Source organism: Crocodylus siamensis, chromosome 13, assembly GCF_052110815.1.
Source record: "Crocodylus siamensis isolate JL-2025a chromosome 13, ASM5211081v1, whole genome shotgun sequence".
Lineage (NCBI taxonomy): Eukaryota > Metazoa > Chordata > Crocodylia > Crocodylidae > Crocodylus > Crocodylus siamensis.
In genome coordinates this window covers 11,896,589-11,919,807 of record NC_143407.1, presented here as the reverse complement: position 1 = coordinate 11,919,807, position 23,219 = coordinate 11,896,589, and the positions used below count along the sequence as shown (strand labels likewise).

Below are 23,219 nucleotides of genomic sequence, written 5' to 3'. Positions count from 1 at the left end.
TCTAAGGATCAAACCCATTGTCTGTGGATGGACTGTGAAGAAGATTAGAAGGCAGCAGGGTCCAATAATCAGGGCTTTGGGTCTGACCTGGCTGTGTGCCCTGAGCAAGTCCTTTTTCCCCTCTCATCCTCTGCCTATTTAAACTAAACACTAAGGCTGAGTGCAAAAAATGCCCAAGTATAAGGAGCGCCCAGTTTTGCTTGAGGCCTTTACACCTTACCAAAATGCAAACAATAAAAGATTATAGAGCCAGGAGCTGAGTGGTCCTTCAGTCTACTCCCAGCCCTGTAGCTGACTTACGGTCAGTTCCCTTCTCTGTGCCTCAGTTTCCCCATCCCTAAAATGGAGATGATATTGAACCCCTCTGCTGGAGCTGTTTTGGGTCTGGGAAACGGAAATGAAAGTCTGTCCTGTGGCTCTTTATCATAAAACAGCCTCATGGTTTATGCACATACAGACTGAGAGAAATTCTGTTTTAACCAGGGTTCTCCACCTAGGTGTCCTGAACTAGTACCCAGAAGTCACAACCACTCTGCCCTTCATCCAGTGGGTAAAGGACCAAGAAGCTAAAAAAAGAAAAGACCCCCCCCCCCCCCCAAAAAAAAAAAAAAAAAAGCTACCCTGCTATGGGAAGCAACTGACTAAAAATCACATTCAAATATTTCCTTCGCTGCTGGGGGCAGGGGCCATGCTTTGTTCTGTGTCTGTACGGTACCCAGAGCCAAAGGGTCCTGGTCCACAATTTGCGTTCTTCTGTCTGTTACTGTGATGCAACTAACTGCTAAGGGAGAGTGGGTCCTGGCTAGCGGGGCTGGAAGTATGGGAACAGGTAAGATCCACTGAACTAAGTGTACTGACGGTCACTGTCCACTGCTGTTTCCAGAGGACATCAGATGGGTTTGATTCCGTTCCGCTCAAGACTTCATCAGGCAACACAGACATGGACCTCTAAGGTGGAGCACACCCAGCTGGCCTCCTGGTCCTGCACAATGCCTTGGCTGTGAGATAACTCGATGCTTCTCCTTGGTGGATCCCTGCACTCTGATAAACTCATCATGTGGCCTTATTGGATACACTTTTAACTTGAGCTCCTTATTGCTTTCTTTTTAAAAAAAAACAACAGACTCGGAACATACCCTCCAAAAAAAAAAAAAAAAAAAAAAGAAGCCAAATACAGGTGTTTTTAAAATACATATTTGCATGTTTCCTGTGTTCCCAGTTCCTGGCAGCTGACTACAAATCTCTGTGCTGCTGCATGGTTTGTTTCTTGTCAAATTATTCTGTCCACATGAACTCATAATATTTTGCACTTACCCTTCTCTGAGGTATCAGGCCATCCCGTAGCATCCACTCCCATATCTGGGGATTACTGGGCATCCCTTCTGGCTGCCTCTGCACCCGATGAATTAATACAGAGGCTTGACTTTTGCAAGATCCTTCCAGCAGCTATGCCAGTGTGCTAGAGGCATGTTCTGCTTAATTGGCAGAGTCCATGCACAAAAGGACCTGATCTCTTGGGACCTTTGGCAGGGCAATTAGGGTTTGTGAAGAGTTTTCTTTCTTCTTTCCTAATGCCGGAGCTCATCCCACTCTTTTCATCATGGCTTTGAGTAGAAATGGATCGGTGCTGCAAGGCTCGAGCTCCCCCACAGATTGGGCAGTGTTTGGCTGAAGGGCTCTGGTTCAGCCCAGTGTCATGTGCAGTGTGAGTACAAAGGGGAATCTTTACCTGGACTGCTGGACACAGATAGACCATGCCGTTCTCTCTAGCTTCCTAACACCCTTACTGCACTGACCAGTTTCATCACCTGGACTTTGCAGTGATGACAGGGGCTGCTGACTGAGCTACAAGGTGGAGACAGAAACCAGATTAAACTAATAATGTTCTCCCAGGGATGGAATTGGCATATGTGTCTCAGCCGTCTTGCTGTAAACTCATCCATTCTAGGTTTTTCTGACGATGACACCTGTGAAAATGATAAGGTATCACTGGGCAGTCTTCCTCCCTGTGGTATTACCCACATCCCTTAGGCTGCCACAGGAAAACATGCAGAATATTTTACAACGTGGCAAAAATCTCTGCAAATATGCGTCAAAAGCAGCTTTCTGTTAGTGAGTGTTCAACTTAACAGTTGTCCAAATGCTTGGCAGAGAGCTACGAACCCACCTCCTGTTGTTGCTTATGAGGGGCGCTGAGTATATTGCTTCCTTATCTGCCAGGCTAAACAAAGATTTAAAGGGATAAGTTTGGGACTGGCACAGTACAGTCTGCAGCACTTAAAACACCCATTGCAATATTAGCAGCTATTTATATTGGGTAAATCTCACTAGCTGTTTTCCATCCCAGTAGAGGTCGATGATAAGGACACTACCTAGGCCCTGTTTAGCATGGAAGAGGGGCTATTTTGGCAGACTCGGCTGTTCTTGTCAGTGTCTCCCCTAATACCAGCTACAGAATTGATGTTCTGATTAGTTTTGCTGCTAGTACTAACTTAGTTTTACTGTCCACCTCATTTAGCAGGCATATAGCCGTTAGCCCACCCAGACTGCTATAAGTAGTGGGGACTAGACTGTACATTAAATACAGAGGGATGCATCTATGCTAGCAGGGGAGAGTTTGCAGACATCACAGTAGACCAGGGCATCATACAAAAAGGAGAAATATTCAGCATGACTATCCCTGCTTGGATTATTACCCACTCTCTCTAATAACTTGTGCTCAGGAGCCAGAGGAATAGAAGAGGCCTGCACATGCTACCATTTCTACGCCATGGTATGCTCAGATAATCAAGCTACGAAGTCTTTATTTAAGGCGGGGTGGGGGGGAATATCTTAAATATCCTTAAATATCCTTGTAATTTTCCTGGATTAATGCAGTCAGTCAGTGCCTCTGTGGGGCAGTACAGGGGTTAAACCTGCATCTGGAAGGTGATTTCACTTTTTAACAGTGTTTATCATTCTTGATTCTCTATATTGCTGTCGCTGAAATGGACTCTAATTGCAGTCTCCACCCAGAGATGGATCCAAGGTAGTGCAATGGCATAGTTGTACCCAACCATGGCTGTGTGCTGCATATGGAGAGAGCTATTGGAGCGCACTAGCATGTCAGCTCAGCTCCTGCCTGAGGTCCACATGTGCTGCAAGTGCTGATCTCAACAGCTGTTCAGCACAGTCTCTGCCTTGAGCCCTTGCTTTCACAGAGCTTCAGACCCCCAGGGGTGAGCGCTGCTGCTGTTCACCCTTTCCCTCCCCAACCTCCAGGGCTGGGGGTGGGGGGCTTCAGAGCTGTGCAAAACTGGGGACCCCAGCCAGATCCCATGTTGACCAGCTGGTGAGCTCATGATGCATGTAGAGCTCCAGCAGGGATGGTGAGGCACTCCCATAGCTTTGTTTTGGCACCTCACCCCCCACCAGACAGCTCTCAAGTCTAGGGCCCTGTTTGCCTGCCCATTGTTATAACAGTGCACGTAGGCAAGAGGCTGTGGGTTTTGATCAGAGACACTCAGTCGTGTGGCCCATGGGTAGCCCAGTCAAGTGTCCTTGGATTCCACAAACATGTATTGACTACATGCATTTATTGCTCGGGTTGATACTTCCTTCGTGAGTTTGTGTTAGTTTATTTTAACCTTCCCAAGCAACAGTGGGAATTTGCATTTTGAATCAGAATAGTCACAGCCTGAAGCAACTGAAGAGGAGAGCAAACAGAGATCCTCATTGCTCTTTCGTTTCATCGCAATGTAACTCGACTATCACGAAGTTGCTCCCTGATTCTTCCTCGCGTGCGAGTGAGATCAGAGGCAAAGTCAAAATGTGCATGACTAATGCATACAATTTGAAAAGGGTCTCTTTCTCTGGTCTATACATTACAAAACATTAGATAAGTCTAGGCAAGAATTCCTGCCCAAGAAATGCATGCTTTCTAGAGCCATCAGTTGTTCTTATTGGATTCCTCTCTACCCTTTCTCAAAAAGGCATCACCACTTCAGCCAATTTCATGAATGGGAGGAAGACCAGACGGTCTTCTCAATATTTCTTTAAAGCTATGTAACACTGCCACTCCATTTTCCAGTTACCCTTAGACTGAGGTCCATTGCCAGCTATACTTTGGGCAGGCATAGATGTGTTTTAACTTGCCAACCTTTACCATAGTTACAGCGTTGCTTTTTTAATTGCGCTATCATCTTCCTTCTTCACCCTATGGCCTACTGCAGAAAAAGTGCACTTGGTTGAAGAAAAATTAAAAATAGCAGACAGTACAGGGTGCCCCCTGAATTGCCATTGGACTTGGGCAGAGAGGGGAGTTGGGGATAAATTGCTTTTAAAAGCAAAAAACCCACAAAAATTAGCATAGCCTAGGATCTCCTGCAATTGCAGTTTGGAAGCTGCTGAGAATATCCTTTGATCGCAACTTCTAGAGACCAAGACACAAATGAGCAGAACCCTCTCTCACCCTGTACTGATAAAAAATTTGAGCCTATATGGGATGGTACAATGATTAGGGGCTTGTCTATATAGGGGAATTGTACCAGCATGTTTCCTCTGTGAACATACAGTCTTGTTCATTGAGTTCAATTGGTATAGTTCTACTGGCCAACAAACCCTGGATAGACTACTTCTTAAGTAACATGAGTTTTAAAGGGGGACTGTCATATTTGAAATGTTAAGTCCTTGTTTTAAAACAAGAGTGAAAAATGTAATGCACAATTACCCCTGCTTCTCCATTTTCCTGCTAATTATTTTATGGGGTTTTTCAATCACATTTTTCATATGGTTTTCTTCTAATGCTTTTCCCCATCCTCCTTGCTATGTAAAGACCTATACGGACAAGAGAAGAAGCTAGTATAATTTTCCACCGCGCAAATATTGAAGCAAACGTGTTCCCATTGAAGTTCATGGGGCTGCTCACGTGAGTCTTGCAGACAAATGTGTGTGTAGCTCGGTTTGACTATACAATTTGACTAGACAAGACAAACAGTGAAGTTGACAAGACTCAAAGTACAGTAAAGTAACAACCAAAAAAGCTGAGAAGATTTTTGGTAACTCTGGTTAGTGAACTCCCCTACTGTTTGCAGCAACCATAGATTTAAAAAAAAATCCAGATAGGGGATGAGCTTTAGCAGACCTTTGGGGTAGGCTGATTCTGAGTTACTCAGATGTATTTTACTACTCGGAGAGACTTCTCCCCATACACTAGAGTTCAGGGTTGCTGAGGGTGGGCATCTTGAACAGAGTGGTCCATGCATGAATAGTCTAGGAGGAGGTAACTGCATTGCCATTGTGTACTTTATCCTCATTACCAGTAGCTCTTGAGTTGCTCATTATTGTTTGAATATCTAGCTAGCTTGGATCCTTCAGATAAGGGAAATGGCCAAAAATTCAGGTCTGGATTTTTATGAAATGAACCACACACATCATCTTTACAGCTGTGTGACCCTCTTGACTTCAGTGGAGTTACTCCTGGTTTACATCAGCACAAAAGAGATCAGAATCAGATGCTTTCTCTATTTAACAGCACCATTATTATTATTATTATTATTATTTTTATAACGTGATCGACATGGGCACTTTGGTTTTGCAATATTTTGTACATGGTAATATTGTTATAGAACCCTTTTTTGGATTAAACTGTGTAATATTTGTAATATGTCACCAATGTGCAAACTGTTTTGAGTCTTGTAAATATTTGCTATCTTTGAGGTTTTTAAGGTATGGCTGAGTGGTGGGGCGTAGGCTGTTATTCAGGGATTAGAAGATACATTTCTTACATAAATGACAAAGAATTTTTTGCAACTCTGTACATTACAGATGAGACTGGATTATATTTATAAAATTAGGATCTTGTACTGCATTTTTTTCAGCTTTGTCAAGACAAAGGCGTTTACCTTTCTGTATTACAGATGTGGGGCAGGTTTCCTTTTTACACTGTTTTAAAATAATTTTTTAGACTGCTGGGGGCAGGAGATGCATGTACCATTTTGATGAAATAAAACATGTACGTTTCTGACTACTCCAGTTGAGGCTCCTTGCTTGAGGCCGGGGAGGAGAGGGAAGGGAAGGCGGATGCATCTCTTCAGTTGCTGCAACCCAGCCCTCGTAGGGGCATCCTTCAGAGCACCATCTGCACTGGAAGTATGGGTAGGGAGGTGAACTACAAGTGGGATTAGAGCTTGGTTGGACAGAACTGAACCGTGTCCATGATCCGATGCTACCTCGGCCAGTCCACAACATTAGCGGGTTGGTCGCAGGGATGCTGAGGGGTCAAGTCTTGGACCGGGTGAGGTTTCCGTGGACTTTAGGCGGGGGAAGAGGTGGTTCATCTGGAGGACATTTGATTGCCTGTCCTGTAGCACCTGGAGTGAGCTCCGGGTCGTGGAAGCTTATGCATCTCTGACCCAGTCGGTCTATCAGGTGCATCTCCACCCTGTCTCCTGGATGCTGACGAGGACGCACTAAGGCCCTGTCTAACCCAGCTCTGACCCTGTCTTCGGCCTCACTTGAAGTCTGTCCAGCCCATTCGTTTGGGGGCGGTCACCTCTTGCCCCAAGGAGGTGTCTGCAATGCCGGCAGGGTCCGGACCCCCCGTGGCATCCCCGCCCCACCCACAGAGCTCATGCAAGGCGGCGCTGCGATCCCGCGTGGAGCCTGCAGGGGCCGCTATCGCGGCCACGCCAGGGACCCGAGTGGGCGGCGCCTCCCCGGCGGCGGGATGGGCGCATGCGGAAGCCGCCCTTCGCCCTCAGTCGGGGGTATGCGCAGGCGCCGGGAGGGAAAGGTGACGCCATCCCCTCTCGGCGCATGTGCAGTAGGCGTGCGCCGCTTCCTTCTCCACGCTGACAGCCACCGGCACTCGCCGCCGCCGCCGCCGCCGCCGCCATGGTGCTGGACCTGGACCTGTTCCGCGCCGACAAGGGCGGGGACCCCGCCGTGGTGCGCGACATGCAGATCAAGCGCTTCAAGGACCCGGGGCTGGTGGACGCGCTGGTGCAAGCGGACGCAGCCTGGCGGCGATGTAAGCGCGGGGGGAGGCCCTCCTAGATGGGGTCCGGGGCGGCGCAGTGCGCATGCGCGGGAGGGGGAAATCCTGGGGGCCGGCGGTTCGCGTCCCGCCTCGTCCCGGGGTTGGGGGCACCCGGCCCTGGCGCCCCGCACTCTGCAACGGGAAAGCTGCGGTTCCCCCCGTTAAAGGAGAATCCATTTTTTAAATCTGTGCATAACTCTTTCCTGTATATTCTTGCGACCCATTTTGGGGTCACAACTGGCGGGTTGAGAAACGTGGAGTTAACGCGCACTCCTGTCGTGGGCCCCTTCTTGTGGAAGAACCGGGGTCCTTATTTAACACCTCCTGTCTGCAGCCTGCTGCCTTGCTCTGCATTGTATCGATGGCTTAGATTTCTTTGCAGGACCTTGCTGGCTCCTCACCAGGGTCACCAGGTGTTTTTCCTGCTTGGTGCAGGGGGCTGGACCCGATGATTTTCCGAGATCCCTTCCGGCCCCTTACAATCTGTGAACCCTTCCTTTCCCCTGAAAGGTGTCACAAACTGCATATGGAGATTGCTGGTTAAATGCAGCCAGGGCGGGTGGCAGGGCTTGCTGCATTACAGCACGGTGTGGAGGACAGCGCTGTGACCTGTAACCTCCTGTGAAGAGCTGTCTCGGTGCACGGCAAGAGAAGGCTCTTGCGTTTGGTCACTGTGACCATGTGTTGGCATACAAATCACTGGAGCACTGTTTGGCAGGATGCGGCGGGAGCACGGTTGAATCATTCAGCCTGATGCAATCCAGCTGCAACTAGCATAACCACCCATCTTTTGATGCCACAAACCGGAATGGATCGCTGTTCAGCCAGCTGGCGCTGCCAGGTGTCTGAGAGCACGTTTGGTTTTTGGGCTCTCGGTTTTTATGGCTTACGCTTCAGACTGTCGTCACAGTCACCATCGTTTTTCATCTGTTTTTTCTTAGCCTGCCTTGACAGGAGACAGCCGTCCTTCTAACTCTGACATTAGTTCCTGATTCTGTAAATTAATACTCTGTCTATCTCAAAATAGGGTGTGTGGGAGTGAAGGGGCTTTGCTTAATTGTCATCAGTGTTTACAAGGCTTGAATTATTTAGAATTGATCTCTTCACTGTTCAGAGCCCAAAACAGACCAGTCAGAGACTGATAAGAAGGGATGGGGATGCAACATCAGGAGTATTAATGCCAGTGCTCCAGTGAGGAACCGGATTCTGTTCTCTCCTGGAAAAGGAAGAGAGAGCTTAAAACCAGGTGGTTATCCCTGGCTGCAGTTTTTGATTCCTTCATTACAATGTGCCTTTAGTTAGTAGGCTGCTGATAAATCCCTCTCTTCTTCCCTGGAGGCTCAAGAGCTTCCTTGCTTCAGGGAGCAGAAAGGGCATGTGTCCTGGGATCTATCCTTACCCAGCCGTCCTTGCTCCTCCCTTTGGGACTCCTTCATTCTAACGAAGGACGCTATTTCCTGCTTCTGCCCTCGCCACGCTGAGATTTCCAAAGCAGTACTAGATAAGACAAAAATACCTGATGCATGTTTGTTTCTTCTTCTGCGCAGTGGTAGTGAAACTGCCCGGGGTTTTGTTGATTGCGCCATGTTGCTGTTTGGAAAGTGGAGCAGAGGAAATCTGGCCCTTTTTGTAGCCCGTGGAATATGGTGCCACTGCAAACTCACATTTAGTAACCCATCTTAGCACCAGTAAGAAACTAGACATTTTCAAACTGAAAGCATACTGTTAGGGGTGGATGTAGGCTTATCTCTTCTGAGGACAAGGTTTCTGTTTCCCCTGTGGAGAGCGACCAAACTTTTTCAAGCCTTGAAATGTCAGATAAGACAAGGGGTGCACTGATAAAGATTGTGTTGACCGATACCGCTAGCTGATTATTAAGCAGTAGAGGTCCACCTCTACATTGGTCCATGTTGCATTGGCACCGATAAAAGGAAAAATGACATTATCAGCAATCGGCTTTTTTGGGCTGATGTGGCCGATAATGTCACCGATAAAGCCACGTGCATGTGTGCAGCTGCAGCCTGCATGTGGCCAGAAGTGCAGCCTGGCAGCATGGAGAGCAGCGTCTAACCAGTAAATCTAGGGGGTGGAGGGGGGGAAGGGGCATGGGGATGCAGATTGAGGCCCCCACAGTGAGGGAGGGAATGGGGCAGGGGCAGGCACTGCTCAGCCAGGGCAGGACATGGGACAGAGCTGCAGCTTGTCTGGGTGAGAAGGGGGGATGGCTCCTGCCACTAAGAACACACCAGGAGGAGGCATGTGCCACCCAGATTTGTGTGTGGGGTGAGGGTGGGCTGCCCACTGAGGTCTTGGGGCCAGGGGCTGTGCCAGCCTCTTCCCCATTGGGGAGGGGGGCCTAGGTTGGGGCTGTGCTCAGGGCAGGACAGGGTAGGTGGCAGCTGCACTGGGAGGCTATAGGTTGGGCTACAGCCACCCCAAAATTTGCCATAGCCTCCTGCTCCCAGTACTGCTGTCATCTGCCCTGGGAATACAGGCCCCTGCCCTGAGCCTGCAGTGGGCAGCCCACTCTTGTCCCACGCACAAATCTGGGGGGGGAGCACATGCCCTCTATGCCTCCCCCAGGGGTGTATGCAGCAGCAGGAGCCACCTCCTCCTCCTTGCTCTCCCCCCTGCACCTGCTGGACAAGCTGCCCATGGCTCCTTCCTGCACCCTGCTCCGCCCTGGCTGGGCAGCCCCTGCCCCACTCCCTCCCTCACCGTGGGGGCCTCAGTCTGCACCCCCCAGGCCCCTTCCATCCTGCAGACTTACCAGCCGGATGCTGCTCTCCAAGCTGCCAGGCTGCATTTCTGGCCATGTGCATGCTGTGGCTGCGCACATGCATGTGGCATTTATCGGTGACATTATTGGCTACATATTGCCAACTACTGATAATATCAATTTTCCTTTTATCAGTGCCATTATGATATGGACTGATATTTTAGTGCACCTCTAGATAAGACTACAATCTGTTTACTTACAACAACACTAGAGTGATAACATTTCAATATTCTTCTTGTCTTGTAGGGTACTGAGCAATGCAAAATGGCGAGTGGAATTTTGCATGCCTGACTTAAATCTCCCAATACTCCTGTGAGGTAGTGAAGCATCACACTTAACGTATTGATGGGAAAACTAGTACAGAGAGGCAGTGGCTTGCCTAGGGGCACAGTGCTCTCAGTGTTTATTCCTCGTGCATTGGCTTTGAAGCCATCCTTTCATTACAAACTGAAGTGCCTACTCTCCACAAGCATTTCTCCATTCCTTTTTACAAATCGTATTCAGAGAGTTGGCAGTTCTTTTGAGGTGAAGAGGGAATGAGTTTTACATCATTTACATGGATAACAGTATTCCAACTCAGCAGGTCTGAGGCCACTAGTAAAATTGTGTAAACCAGCGGTCTCTGTGCTGAAACTACATTTTCCTCCAATGCTTCATTCCTAGGTCGATTTCGTACAGATTACCTGAACAAACTGAAGAACCTTTGCAGCAAAACGATAGGTGAGAAAATGAAGGTAAGAGAGAGAAGCACCATATGTTTGTAATAGTTGTATTGCCTTGTAATATGGTTCTCACCTCCAGCTGATATGGCACCAGCTCAGAGCAGTGTTTACTTCAAAAAAAAGTCTGGTCAGGTCCTAACTTTCTTACCTGGATTGGCTTTGCTGGGAGGAGTTTGCTCAGGAAATGATCTGAAGAATATCATCTGAAATTTCTAGCTAATCTAGATCAAGGTTGCTGTAGGTTTGAAAAATTATTGCTGGACTGTTGAAATTTTAATCAACTCAAGCCATGATTTCATATTACTCTATATGCTGGGCCACTTCCTAAAGTGAAGATTCTCATATGGACCTTTCTCCTCCCAGTCCTAATTCCACCCTTTCTCTTCCAGCAGCTGTAGTTGCCTCCTCATCGTTATTGTTTAAGATGCATGTTCTTGGAAAAGTCTTACTGTTTTCTTTCTGTCTTGGTGGTACTATGGATTTTTTTTGTCACAGAAAAAGGAGCCTGTAGGAGATGATGAGTCTCTACCAGAAAGTGCACAAAAACTGGATGATCTCACTGCAGACATACTAGCGGTGAGTTAGATTTCCATCTTCCACTAGTCTTTGAACATTATGAAAAAATAGTCATTAACGGGCTTTTATTCTGATGTTTTTCTGATTCTTTTCCTGACATAAGTATGATTCCTTGCTGTACATTAGTGTATATGTATGCCTGCATTCAGGGACCTCGACCAGGTCATTTAGTGCAGCCCCAGCCTGTTAGATTTTGCTTAGAAGTACACTGATATAGCAGTCCATATTGTATTGACACGGATAAAAGGAAGATTGACATTATCAGCATTTGACTTTTTTTGGCCAGTGTAGCCGATAATGTCACCGATAAATGCACCCCAGCTGGGTAGCGCCTGTCCCTACCCCAGCTCCACTCCCACCCTCACCATGGGGGGCTCAGTCTGCCCCCCACCCCCGACTTACTGGTCGGACACTGCTTTCTAAGCTGCTGGGCTGCATATCGGCAATTGGATCAGTATCGGCCGATATGGCTGGTTAATAATCGGCCATCGGTATCAATCAAAAAAAATCTTTATTGGTGCACCGTTATAATTTGGCAATATCCCAATTTCAGATGGGGTGATTAGTGCTGCATGCAGTAGTCTAGGAATAACTGCACAATTGATTCATATAATTAGAAGGTTTTTTTCTTCTCCACCCCAGCCCCTCTGCATGCTACCATCTTTGTTTTACTTACCGGAGCAGCATAGAGAGCAGAAAGTTGTCTTTGAGCTGTCTATAGCGATGCTGGGTCCCATTTCTGAGCTGATAGAATTAATTTAAAATGCTGCTAGGTTTTGGAGTACTTCCTATTATTCCTAACAACATACAGTATTTGGTATTCTTAAGTGGTGCACTTAATTAGCCATTGTATTACCCATTTGTTTGGCTTTCTTGTAGTTTTCTTTGGATTTGACCAAACCAAGTTGTTCCCTGTCATCTCCAATCTCGATACCCCCTGCTTTCTAGCTTATTAATAAATAATTAACAACCGTAGAATTTTGCAGCAGTTCTGCTTTGATGGAAACTGCCCTTTTGTTCCTAGTCCTTTTCCAATTTTTCTAGTGCTTTGTTTCTCACCACATGACAGCCTAGCTTCTTCAGTAGCTTCTTGTGAAAGTCTTTGTTCAAAGTGTTGCAAAAGTCTAACACCTCGATTTTGGGGGGCTGATTTTTTGGGGAGGGCGGGGGGTGGTATATATCAGGTGTCAGCAACCCCCAACATGTGTGTCAGTGTGGCAGGTGAAGCCATCTTTCTCAGTGTGCCACAGCCAGCCCCAGCTCTGGGCAGTCTCATGCTGCCAGCTGTGGAGCCTGAGCTGCCCGCAGCAGGCGGTGGGGAGGCTGTAAACAGCTGCATCAGCCCTGGCTGGCTTGTTGCTGGTGGCAAATGTATGTGCGCCTTGGGGCAGACAGCAGAGAAAGGGCTGTGCTGCTCCAACAAAGATCAGGCCCCTTGTGGCGCCCTTGCCATCTGCCCCTGGGATCTTACAAGTCAAGGTTGGAGGGGTTTTTGGGCACTTTGCCCAAAAACATTGCTGACCCCGATGTATATTGTGTATGAGAGAATACAGTATGTCAAGTAGTGGTCTTTTATCCAATACTGTATTGACACATTCAGTGAATTCTGACTGATGGTGAAATAAAACTTTTCTTTGCAAAAGCCAGGTAGTTTGAACAGAGAATCATGGTGGTTAGTGGTACGTAAAGGGCCACTGTCCTTTTCCTAGAATAAGGATGTTAAAGCTATTTTTTCCTGTTTATAAAGTTTCTGTTGTGATGTACGTAGTTGTTTTTTTGTAACAGGGTCTTCGGGTATCCCAGATCAAGAAAGTTCGGATTCTCATTGATAATGCTATCCTGAAGTGTGATTCAGAGCGGGTGAAACTGGAAGCACAGAGGTTTGAAAACCTGCGAGAAATTGGAAACCTCCTCCATCCCTCTGTGCCCATCAGCAACGACGAGGTATGAACAGATGCATCCCCTTCATGTAGATGGTAATTCCGGTGAGTATAGGGAAGTAACATACAGTCAGTTCCAAACAGCCGTGCACGGGCACATCAAAGCAAAATGCCGAGGGTCCTGGCGAGCAGGGAACACTGAAATGAGGTCCCTGCCTAAAGGGCTTGCTGAGATCTGGGATCAAGTGAATAAAATCTGCATGACAAGACTGCGTTCCCTGTGGAGAAGGAGCTCACCGAACATAAAGAACTGCTCAGAGTGCAGCATGCTGTCATTGTTTGAGGAATACATGGGAAACTTTGTCAGAGCCAGGCGCTGGGATCTGCCTTTGCTGATTAATTCATTCAGCAAGAACATTTATCTTCAGGACTACAGTTGGGTTGGGCTGGCATCCAAGTGGCAGGATAATGTGCTGTCAGTAGGGGGCAGTGTTGGGGTTCCACACTCTTGCTCACTTGGTCACTCTACAGACAGCATAGTCTGGAGTAGACATTCATACAGGGTAGAGCCTCAGCATGAGTTAAAGCATGTCTGCTCCACTTCTCAAGCACAATCTGCCTTTCACAAAACACACTGACCCAGGGTTATACAGACTGTGTTGGAATTCCTGCCTGAAGGGGCCAGGCTTCTGGGGACTGTGAGCAGAGATTCTTGAGTCACTTTTCATTTTTCTTTCTCTCTTGCTCTCTCCATCTTGTGTGCAGGATGTGGATAACAAAGTAGAAAGGATATGGGGAGACTGCACAACGACAAAAAAGTACTCCCACGTCGACTTAGTGGTGATGGTGGATGGCTATGAAGGAGAAAAGGGGGCCATAGTAGCTGGAAGCAGAGGGTACTTCCTTAAGGTGAGAGGCCCCCTCCCAGCACACAAACCCTTCCTGTCTGTAGGGCACGTGAGAGGACCTCAAATCAGATAAGCACAAGAACAGAAATGGACAGCCCATTTCCATCACTTGTGCTGTGCCTACTGCTGTTTTAGCTGAAAGTACCAGGCCTGGCTCTAGTGTTGAATTTGATCCCTGATTGTGTAGGAGGCCCCTTCTGTGCTCGAAACCTACCCCTTAGTACATTTTGTTCTGAAGATCCTTGTCTTTGCTATATACATGACATTCTTAAAAGCGATCAAAGGGTATTGAGCTGGGCATCGGCATTAAACTGAGTGCTGTATGTGTTAAGCTGCAGGGAAGGAAGTTTTGAGTCCCAAATACTCCATCTTTCAGCTCTGTGTAATTTTTTCTGATTTACTGTTTATCTGATATATGTGATACATTCTGGATGGTGGCTAGTGTTGCATTGTTTAGGCCCATCCATGGTGTCTGAGGTCCTTTTCCTACCCTAGTTATTTTGGTGAGGCTTTGTTTCATATGTGCTTATGGCTTGATCTTCAAAGGAGCTCAACACGTGTATCTGCCCTTAGAGTCTGTGGGAACAGTGGGTACTCATTCCTTGGAAATACAGTCCTTTGAGTGACCTGACAGTGGCTTGTCTTGTTTTTGTAGGGTGCCTTGGTTTTTCTCGAACAGGCTCTAATTCAGTATGCCCTGCAGACGCTGGCAAAGAGTGGGTACACCCCCATCTACACCCCCTTCTTCATGAGAAAAGAGGTGATGCAGGAGGTTGCTCAGCTCAGTCAGTTTGATGAGGAGCTTTACAAGGTAAGCTGGTGGGAAGAGAGCAGCTGTGCACAGTGACAGGCTTGGATGGGAAGCTTCCATTTATCATGTGCTATAGGCGGCACCTGTGGGCAGTTAGCAAGAGGGTCTCTTGGGATTTTCAAATCAGACCTTGTTATCTAGACCAGGGATGTCACACCTGTAAGTGACTGGGGTATGTATGCCCCATGGGCTGTACTGATGTGAGTTCTGGGAGCCCCCTCCCCTACTAGCACAAGCACACAGGAGCCTCCATTGTGCCTCTGCCCAGGCACCACATGCAGCCCCCTGCTGGCTTCCCCATGGCCCCCCGTCACATGGAAGTTCTGGGCTGCCAGCTTGCCTGATACCAGAGGCTGCACTGTGCCATTCCTTGCTTATGGGGACATGCAGTGGAGGCCAGGGCATGGAGACAGCCCCAAGACCCTGGCTGCTATGACAGCTGGAGTGCCAGGGCAGTGGCAGCTGGGCAGGAGCTGCATGTTAACCACTTACAGGTGCATGTGACTTGTGGGCTGCCAGTCGGATAACCCTGATCTAGACTTGTCAGAAGACTTTAGGGTGAGTTTGGTGTGGCTAAGTAATAGTCTCTGGCTCAAAAAGGATCAGAAGAGGCTTTTTCAAGCCTTGAAATCAGTGAGTCTGTTCATTATCCATCCTTCATTTCAGATCCTCACTCTATAGAAATTTTGGTCCCTTTTTCCTACAGAACCAGATTTTCTGTTTTTTATATGTAGTGTCTTTAGGAATATTTCCTGGTCATGAAAGCCAGAGACCAAAGGTCCCTCATGTATAACTAAATATGGGCACTGTAGTATCTGCTTCCCTGTTCTGCTACTTCAAAGTCCATCTTTTGGAGTGAAAATCGTCTCCTGTCCTGCTTTATTTTTGGTCTGTGTCCTGAGACTACTCCTGACGGGGCCAGTTGTCATAATAACCTGGTGATGACGATAGATGTCTGTCATGAACTGCATCATCAGGACCTGGACAGAGGCCAACATCACATTTTGGGGAGGTCAAACAAATATCCAGCAACGGGGGCTTTCCATCCTTGCTCATTTCTGAATGATTAGTCTGAGCTGGACTATTTCATAATTAATCTCCTGAGTTGTCCTGTTGAGTCTTCTGCATTTCAGACTGTCGTGCAATGCCTAGATGTCCTTGTTCATAGCTATCTTTTTCTCTGTGAATTTAGATCTGTGAATTTACAACTGGAGATGCAGTGTCATGCTGCGATGTCAGGTAGTTCATTAGCCCACTGTTGCACCTCGTCTCAGTAAAGAGCCATAGTTGCCAGTAACTGTGCTATCTTGTTTAGAGATGGATAGTAGGAAGAACTTTATAACAGTGAAGGTGATTTAAGCAAGTTAACATAGGTTACCTAATGAGGTGATAGAACCTGTGTTGTTGAAAGCATTTAATTGCAGTTAGACATTTGTCTGGGATGGTTTAGGCAGGGCTGATCCTACTTGGGGCATGTTAGAAGTTCCTTCCAGCCTTATTTTTCTATTTATTTCTGAACAGCACCCCATTGTATATGGTAGATGGACCCTCTGTCATGGTACAATGAAGAAAATGCATGTACACAGAATACGGTTTTCCATTAGCATTTGTCCTGTTAGAGGATTTTTTGACCTGGGGGCTGTTGCAGTTCTGTGACAGAACTGTATCACTCAGTATTGCACACCCTCACAGACCGGTTTGTTTAACTCTGATAACCTAACGGAGGGATATTGCCTTCCCACCTTTTCTAGGTAATTGGCAAGGGTAGTGAGAGATCAGATGACAGCTCCATTGATGAGAAGTACCTCATTGCAACATCTGAACAGCCAATTGCAGCTCTCCACAGGGATGAGTGGTTGAAGCCAGAGGATCTGCCCATCAAATATGCTGGGCTGTCTACATGTTTTAGGCAGGAAGTTGGCTCCCATGGCCGTGACACTAGAGGCATCTTCCGCGTTCACCAATTTGAAAAGGTAAGAAAGAGGTACTTGGATCATTTGGGAAACATTGTAGATGATATTTCCTTCAAGATACAGTGTCTGAAGGGGAAATTAAAACACTAAACCCTTAATTGGAGGGGATTGGCATATGTACACATGCACTCTCTCCTGTACCAAACTCCTTTAAAATTAATTCTTTCATAATGTGTCAGGGCATATGATACAACTGAGGTTTCACAAGGTCAGTGTATTCAAAGAATGTTTTATTTAGAAAAGTTATCTCTGTATAGGTGCTGCTACTGACTGTGGCTGCCATGCCTTGCCTTAGTGGTGGCTGCACTTAAAATAGTTAATCTGGCATAGAGTTTGAGGCTGCACCAGGCTTGAAGCACTCTGTAAATGCTGGTATGTGTACACGTGTTGTTATTTCCCTTTCCTGTAGCTCCATTAGATCTGCATCCATCAGGTAAAGTTTGGTTTCTGCTGTCACCTTTTTGTGCATTGTTCTTGGTCCTTGCCCTGCCTTCAAGCCTGGACAGACTGAAAGGAGGCAATTTTACCTATTTCTCTTTCCTGCTAGATTGAGCAGTTTGTCTATGCGTCACCTCACGACAACAAGTCATGGGAAATGTTTGATGAAATGATTGCAACTGCTGAGCAGTTCTACCAGTCATTGGGCATTCCTTACCATATTGTGAATATTGTCTCAGGTACGGAATTTGGTTCTCTGATTCCTGAGTCTGCCTGCATGTCTTTTGGGGTGAAGTGAAGGGACCAGCTGTTGATCTGTGCTGAGAAAATCAATGCAGGGCTCTAGTGGGCAGGACGTTATACTAGGAGTAAAGCAGGGGTGGGCAAAATGCGGCCTGGGGGCCAGATGTGGCCCACCAGGCCATTCTATCCGGCCTGCGGGGCCCCTAAAAAATTTAGAAAAGTAATATTTATCTGCCCCTGGCTGTCTACCATGCGGCCATCAATGGCCTGCCAAAACTCAGTAAGTGGCCCTCTGCCCAAAATTACTGCTTGCCCCGGAGTAAAGTCTACAGTGCTATTCCTGGCTTGACCTTTGTCTTGTTGCTGATCAGTAGGCTTGTTTGCCTGGTTTATGAGATTGGCCATTTAAACTGAATTGTTCAGCATAAAGACTGTCCTAGAACTGTTATGGCATTGAGGTTTCCTCTTAAAAACCTTTGGCTTGATCAACCTTTATCCCTCTTTAAAGCAAATAAGTAGGAGCTCTGCAACATGTTTTGTGCATGTTGTGTAAAACATTGAGTGCATTATCTCCTGATATATTTGGGATTGAAAGGTTACTTCACTTTCATACTTTGGGTGCTGTTACTGTTCACAGTCACTGATGGGTTTGAGAGAACAGCCTCACTTCGCAGGCCTGCTGTGCTTCTGAATCTGTCTTCTCTGGTAACTGCTACCCTGTGATGTTTCAGGCTCTTTGAATCATGCTGCCAGTAAAAAACTGGACCTGGAGGCTTGGTTCCCAGGCTCTGGTGCATTCCGCGAGCTTGTGTCCTGCTCAAATTGCACAGACTACCAGGCACGTCGGTTACGGATTCGCTACGGTCAGACCAAGAAAATGATGGACAAAGTAGGTGATGTTTCAATACCATGCTTCAGTTCCTAGCATCTGATGAAGTAGATTGTTCCCTACAAAAGCTTATGCCTCTGAAACGGTTAATCTCTAAGGTTGTCACCCTGACCTATATTCTGCTTTACTTTGAATCATAGAAAAGTAAGGCTAGAAGGGACCTCTGGAGGTCATCTAGTCCAGCTGTTGGCCTGAGGCAAGGTCATCCCTATCCAAATCATCCCATACAAATCAAACCTTTCACACAACAAGGCACAGCACCTTAACCTGCCACGGGTAAGGTTGGGGGACAATGCTGGTCTGGGTCCTGTTGCTGCAGGGAGTGTCAGACTGCACTCAGGAGATCCAAGGAGGAGATCTGTGCTCCTGCTACAGAGGAAGGCAAAACCCCCACAGTCCTTAATAGTCTGACCATGGGGTAAAATTCCTTGCTGACTCCAAATATGGCAGTTGATCTGACCCTGAGGAAAGGGGCAAGGCCCTCTAGCCAGTAACTTCTGGGTTTTAGTCTCAACAGGAGCACTGGCACACCCCAGCTGATCTCCCCAGCCTTGGTTGCAACCAACACCCAACACTCCTGACGAAGGTGCAAAACCCTGACATGCAGCAACAGGAAGGAGGGGGAAAATCCTCCCTGGCCCAGGAAAACCCAGGAGCACAAGGACTACCCATAGCATAGTATGGCATAGCTACTCATAGATCCTTCCTGACCAATGCGTATCCAACTTCTTGCTTAGTCTCCCAATGTGCCCTCTTGAGAGCAGTTAAGAAAACAGGCACCAAAGTCCTGGGAATGAAGTGTCTGAAGAGTAAACCATTTCCCAGGGTTCTCCCTGCCTTTGCTCCCCGAGTCCACAACTGCGAAGTCAACTTGTTTTTGTTTATCGTCAACAATATTTTTCATTGGAGGTATTCGGTACTCAGTTCCAGAGGATTGGGAGTCTAACAGTGCTGTATAGAACCTCAACCTGTGTCAGACAATTCGGCTTTCTTGGTCGTATTGGTTTCCAGTTAGAGCTGGTCCAAAAATGGAATTTTTGCAACAGAAACTATGAATGCAAAAATGCCTGTTGTTAAATACATGTAGTTAAATAGGTTGAGCTGCTGTATTAGACTGCATTTCCCATGGTGTATTATAGTTGTAGAACATGTTGGTTTTCTTAGCAAAATTTTGATTAGCAAAATACTCAGGTTTAAATCCAAAATTTTGATTTGTAAGGGCTGCTGCAGCATCTAATGGGAGACACAGTTTGGAAAACTCGTGTTCCCATTTGCCTTGGTAGGTTGAGCTGCTGTATTGGGCTGTATTTCCCATGGTGCATTATAGTTGTTTTTCTTGGAAGGGGTTGGGGGGGAAGTGGCTCCTTAGCTTCAATAGGGGTGCTGTCTGCGAAGTTTCTCTTAAGTCCTGGTTGCAATGCTATTGGTTTTATCCCTTCAGGTGGAGTTCGTACATATGCTGAATGCCACCATGTGTGCTACAACCCGCACTATCTGTGCCATCCTGGAGAACTACCAGACAGAAGAAGGGATCATCATACCTGACAAACTGAAGGACTTCATGCCATCAGGTAAAACCAGAGAAAGCCTTTTCATATGGCCCGTGAATTCTTAATCTTCTTCCCTTATGTTCCCTTCCTGTTTTCCCATTGCTTGTCTTCTCCTCCCCCCAAGTGCATCTGTTCCTACATTCTCTTTTGGGTAGAAGGTTAGAGAGAGGGTATGCAGGAAAGCTAGGACTCTTATCTTGTGCAAGTCCAGTTGGGCTTTTGATTCCCTGTGCTGCTACTCCTGCCTGATCTTTTCCCTCACCTCTGCTTCCCGCTTGATCCTGCTCTAAGTTTCTTCAAGCTGATTTTTCAGGCCAGTGGATCAGCTGCAGGTTAGAAGCGGGGAGTGAGGAACTCTTTCATAGGGATGGGGTGAAGGTAGGAAATTAAAAGGGGTTGGGAGTGGAGGTTTAAGAGATTCATAGTAACATTCTCCTTCATGATCTGAAGGCTGGAAGGGGAATGGCTTTTGCCCTGGCCTGTGTAGGGATAGAGCAGCTCAGAAGCCTTCCCAGCCAGGTCTCTCCCAAAGTTAATCTGCCTCACTTCTCTTGCTAGATCTAAAAGAAATGATTCGGTTTGTGAAACCTGCTCCCATTGATCAGGAACAGTCCAAGAAACAGAAGAAGCAGCAAGAAGGAGGCAAGAAGAAACCAGCTGGAGGTGACGGTGCCCTGGAACAGCAAATGCAGACCATGGGTGTAGATGATGCCTAACCCCACCTCATCCCATTGGCAGGCAGCTTGGTTTTAGCAAGCCACTTCACTTGGCTTCAACTTCCCCATGTGTAATGTGCGGAAAATACTGATTTCACCTACCTTGCAGAGGAGCCATCCATGCCTGCCCAGCACTTTCAGCTACAGCTAGGAGTGCTAGGCAGTATTCTTCCCAGGAATCACGTCTCTTCAACTATTAGGCAGAATATATGGCTTCCTTGGAGACCCTCACCCCAAATCTGACCAAAGGGAACAAAGTGGTGATATCATATTCATCCTCATTTAACAGAACTCTTTTCCCCACCTGAATATCACAGGGTAAGAGATAAAAAGGGAAAAATATGGATAGGCTCTCAAGTTCCGTGTGCAGTTTTACTGTATTGGTAACCTATTGCATGGATGTAGGATTTTATCTTGGATTCAGTACAAGGCAATAAATCAAACTATTGAGAAAGCAAGTGTGTACTTCTTTACATCATTGATATCGCCATTTATTTGGATTTACCTTGCTTGGTGGATCAACCATCCCCACACAGATATTCACCTGGAGGCTGCAGTCAGTGGAGCAGTTGTCTTAGCAGGACTAGCACATGGTAAGGGTGAAGTCACCTATGCTCCCTTTGCTCCCTAGGCAGTAAATGTCTACTTTGCTGTATGTTTTGGTAGTGTTGAAGTGATGTAGCCACGATGGTTCAGGAAATAGGCAAGAGTGTTTGTGGGTGATCTCTTTTATTGGACCAACTATGTGGCTGGGATAGATTTAAACAAGCTTTTTGGTTATCACAGTACCCTTTCTTGTGTACCATCACCACCTGTCTGCAGTGCTGAACCACTGACTACGTTATACTGATTCTGGTTCCAGCCAGAACACTTCCAGGTGCCATGTGTAGTAGGTCTCAGATCTACATAGTGCGTGCTTTGCACTTTGATTTAAAAAAGTCAATTGCCTCAGTCACATAACAGATGAGAACTTCACCATGGGAATCCTCTCATCTTTACACTTCCAAAGTGTGGGTATTTCTTCTTGTCAGCTGGCTGAAATCTCTCTTTTCCTCATTACTGTGCCAGCTGGTTCCTGTCTTCCACTCCAGAGGTGACTGCATCATAATGCTTTGTCTTAATTTTTATGTCAGTCTGTGAGGAATGAGGCTGTTGACATTGTATTGGAGAATGGGTAACTTCTTCTTGGGGCACAGACTGACCTAGAAGGGTGTCCTATTCATTGCACTGCTGACTATCCCAGGGTTTCCTGTTATGGATAATTTTAAAAAAACAGACTAAAAAACCCAGAAAGGCAGCAAATCATTTAACTCCAACCATGCTGTCACCCCTGTTTTGGGTGGATGTAAAGTTGTACCTTATTCTCAGTTTTGCTTTTCTCTCCTTCACTTCTATTTCCCCTTTCTCCTCTTTTGATTTCCCATTCCCCTTTTACCTATTTCCTCCTAAGCTTGCCATATGCCCTCATGGTAGGTGTACCTCCATTTGAGAAACACTGGCTTGAACTCACTGGAGCTGAGAAGAGCATCTTCCAGGCTGTGATAACCAGGACGGCTGTTAATTCTTTGCTATAGATAGTAAGCAAGTGCATCAGCCCCTGCTTCCACAGAGATTGCAAGGTAGCCACTGAGGAGGCCTTGCATGTTGCTGGCTGCCTTCTGAGACCCCACCTTTCTGCACCAGATAGACTACTACAGGGGTCTTCCGATCTCATCACCCTGTAATAGCAGGACTGTTGTCAACATTTGCAGTAGTTGGGAGTACAGGTAGCTGCTGGTAGGACAAGTCTCCTTGTTCCCAATGCTGCAGGAGGCACTACAATGCGGGGGGTTTAACGTATGGGGTGAGTAGTGCAGAAGGCTTCTATTGTTCTCTTTCTAGGGATGGTATAACAGGGGTCCCAACCCCTATTACTGAGAGTGGGGTCAGGCAGCTAATCAAATATTGGCTCTAGGAAGCAGCGGAGCACAGATTGCTTAATCGAGCCTACAGTGGGCTCATAGAAAGCTCCTGTAGCCGGTTCTACGAGGTAGAACTGCAGGGGCGTGAGCCGGCTGGCCAGGTGCAGGGGCAAATTGCGGGCTGCAGAGCCATAAACGTGGAGATGGATTGGTAGTACCTGGGCCCTCTTGCAAGGGGAGAGGGGGCCAGGCGACTAAAAGCCTAGCACCTAGGCTAGAGAGGGGAGTTTGGCTTGGGATGGGCTAGCAGAAGGAACTCTGCATGGAGTTGAGAAACACTGCTGCAGATGATGGGAGCTGTGAGAAGCCAGTGGAACTGAGTAGGAGTCTAGGGAGGGCTTGGAGAAAGGTGCAGTTGATTGGGTTTGGGTTTTAGTTATTGGTTGTATTTGAACTGTGAAGCTTGAGAGTGGCTGAAGGGGAGAAAAGGAGGCTGCAGTGGGTGCCAGGGAGGCATCTTGCATTTTGAGTTGCGGGCTAAGGAGCCTGGTAAACAAAGGAGGGCCTCAGAGCCAAGGAAGACTACAGAGAAACATGGCCAGGCCAGGCCTGTGGACTCTGTAGGTGTCATTGCTATGTCCAGAAAAATAGAGATCTTCGCAGTAGCAAAGGGGTTTCTGGACTGACAGCCTGGCTGTTCAAAGGCAGCCTCAAGGCATGGCAGACGAAGTAGGAGAGCATGCTAGGTGCCAGGGATGGAAGTGGGCTGGACAGGCTGCCCAAGAGACTCAAAGTCTTGGGACAGATGGCACCTT

At 47.1% G+C, this 23,219-nt stretch overlaps 2 protein-coding genes across 7 annotated transcripts in view; both read left to right on the top strand.

Annotated features, from left to right (window-relative positions):
• Positions 1–5,991, top strand: part of ELAPOR1 (endosome-lysosome associated apoptosis and autophagy regulator 1) — a 76,327-nt gene extending 70,336 nt beyond the window's left edge. For all 6 annotated transcript variants that reach the window (XM_090025274.1, XM_090025277.1, XM_090025278.1 and 3 more), the window contains one exon: positions 884–5,991. In XM_090025274.1, the coding sequence (XP_089881400.1) occupies positions 884–952 (69 nt within the window). In that variant the 3' untranslated portion in view covers positions 953–5,991. The remainder of the gene's footprint in view (positions 1–883) is intronic.
• Positions 5,992–6,790: 799 nt separating this feature from the next.
• SARS1 (seryl-tRNA synthetase 1) lies at positions 6,791–20,961 on the top strand. Its single transcript, XM_090026007.1, has 11 exons — positions 6,791–7,009; positions 10,461–10,531; positions 11,015–11,095; positions 12,881–13,039; positions 13,741–13,884; positions 14,539–14,694; positions 16,446–16,667; positions 17,215–17,344; positions 18,080–18,237; positions 19,679–19,808; positions 20,346–20,961. Exons 1-11 carry the CDS (start codon positions 6,874–6,876, stop codon positions 20,501–20,503), a joined length of 1,545 nt encoding a protein of 514 aa, XP_089882133.1. The 5' UTR covers positions 6,791–6,873; the 3' UTR covers positions 20,504–20,961.
• The last annotated feature ends 2,258 nt before the right edge of the window (positions 20,962–23,219 follow it).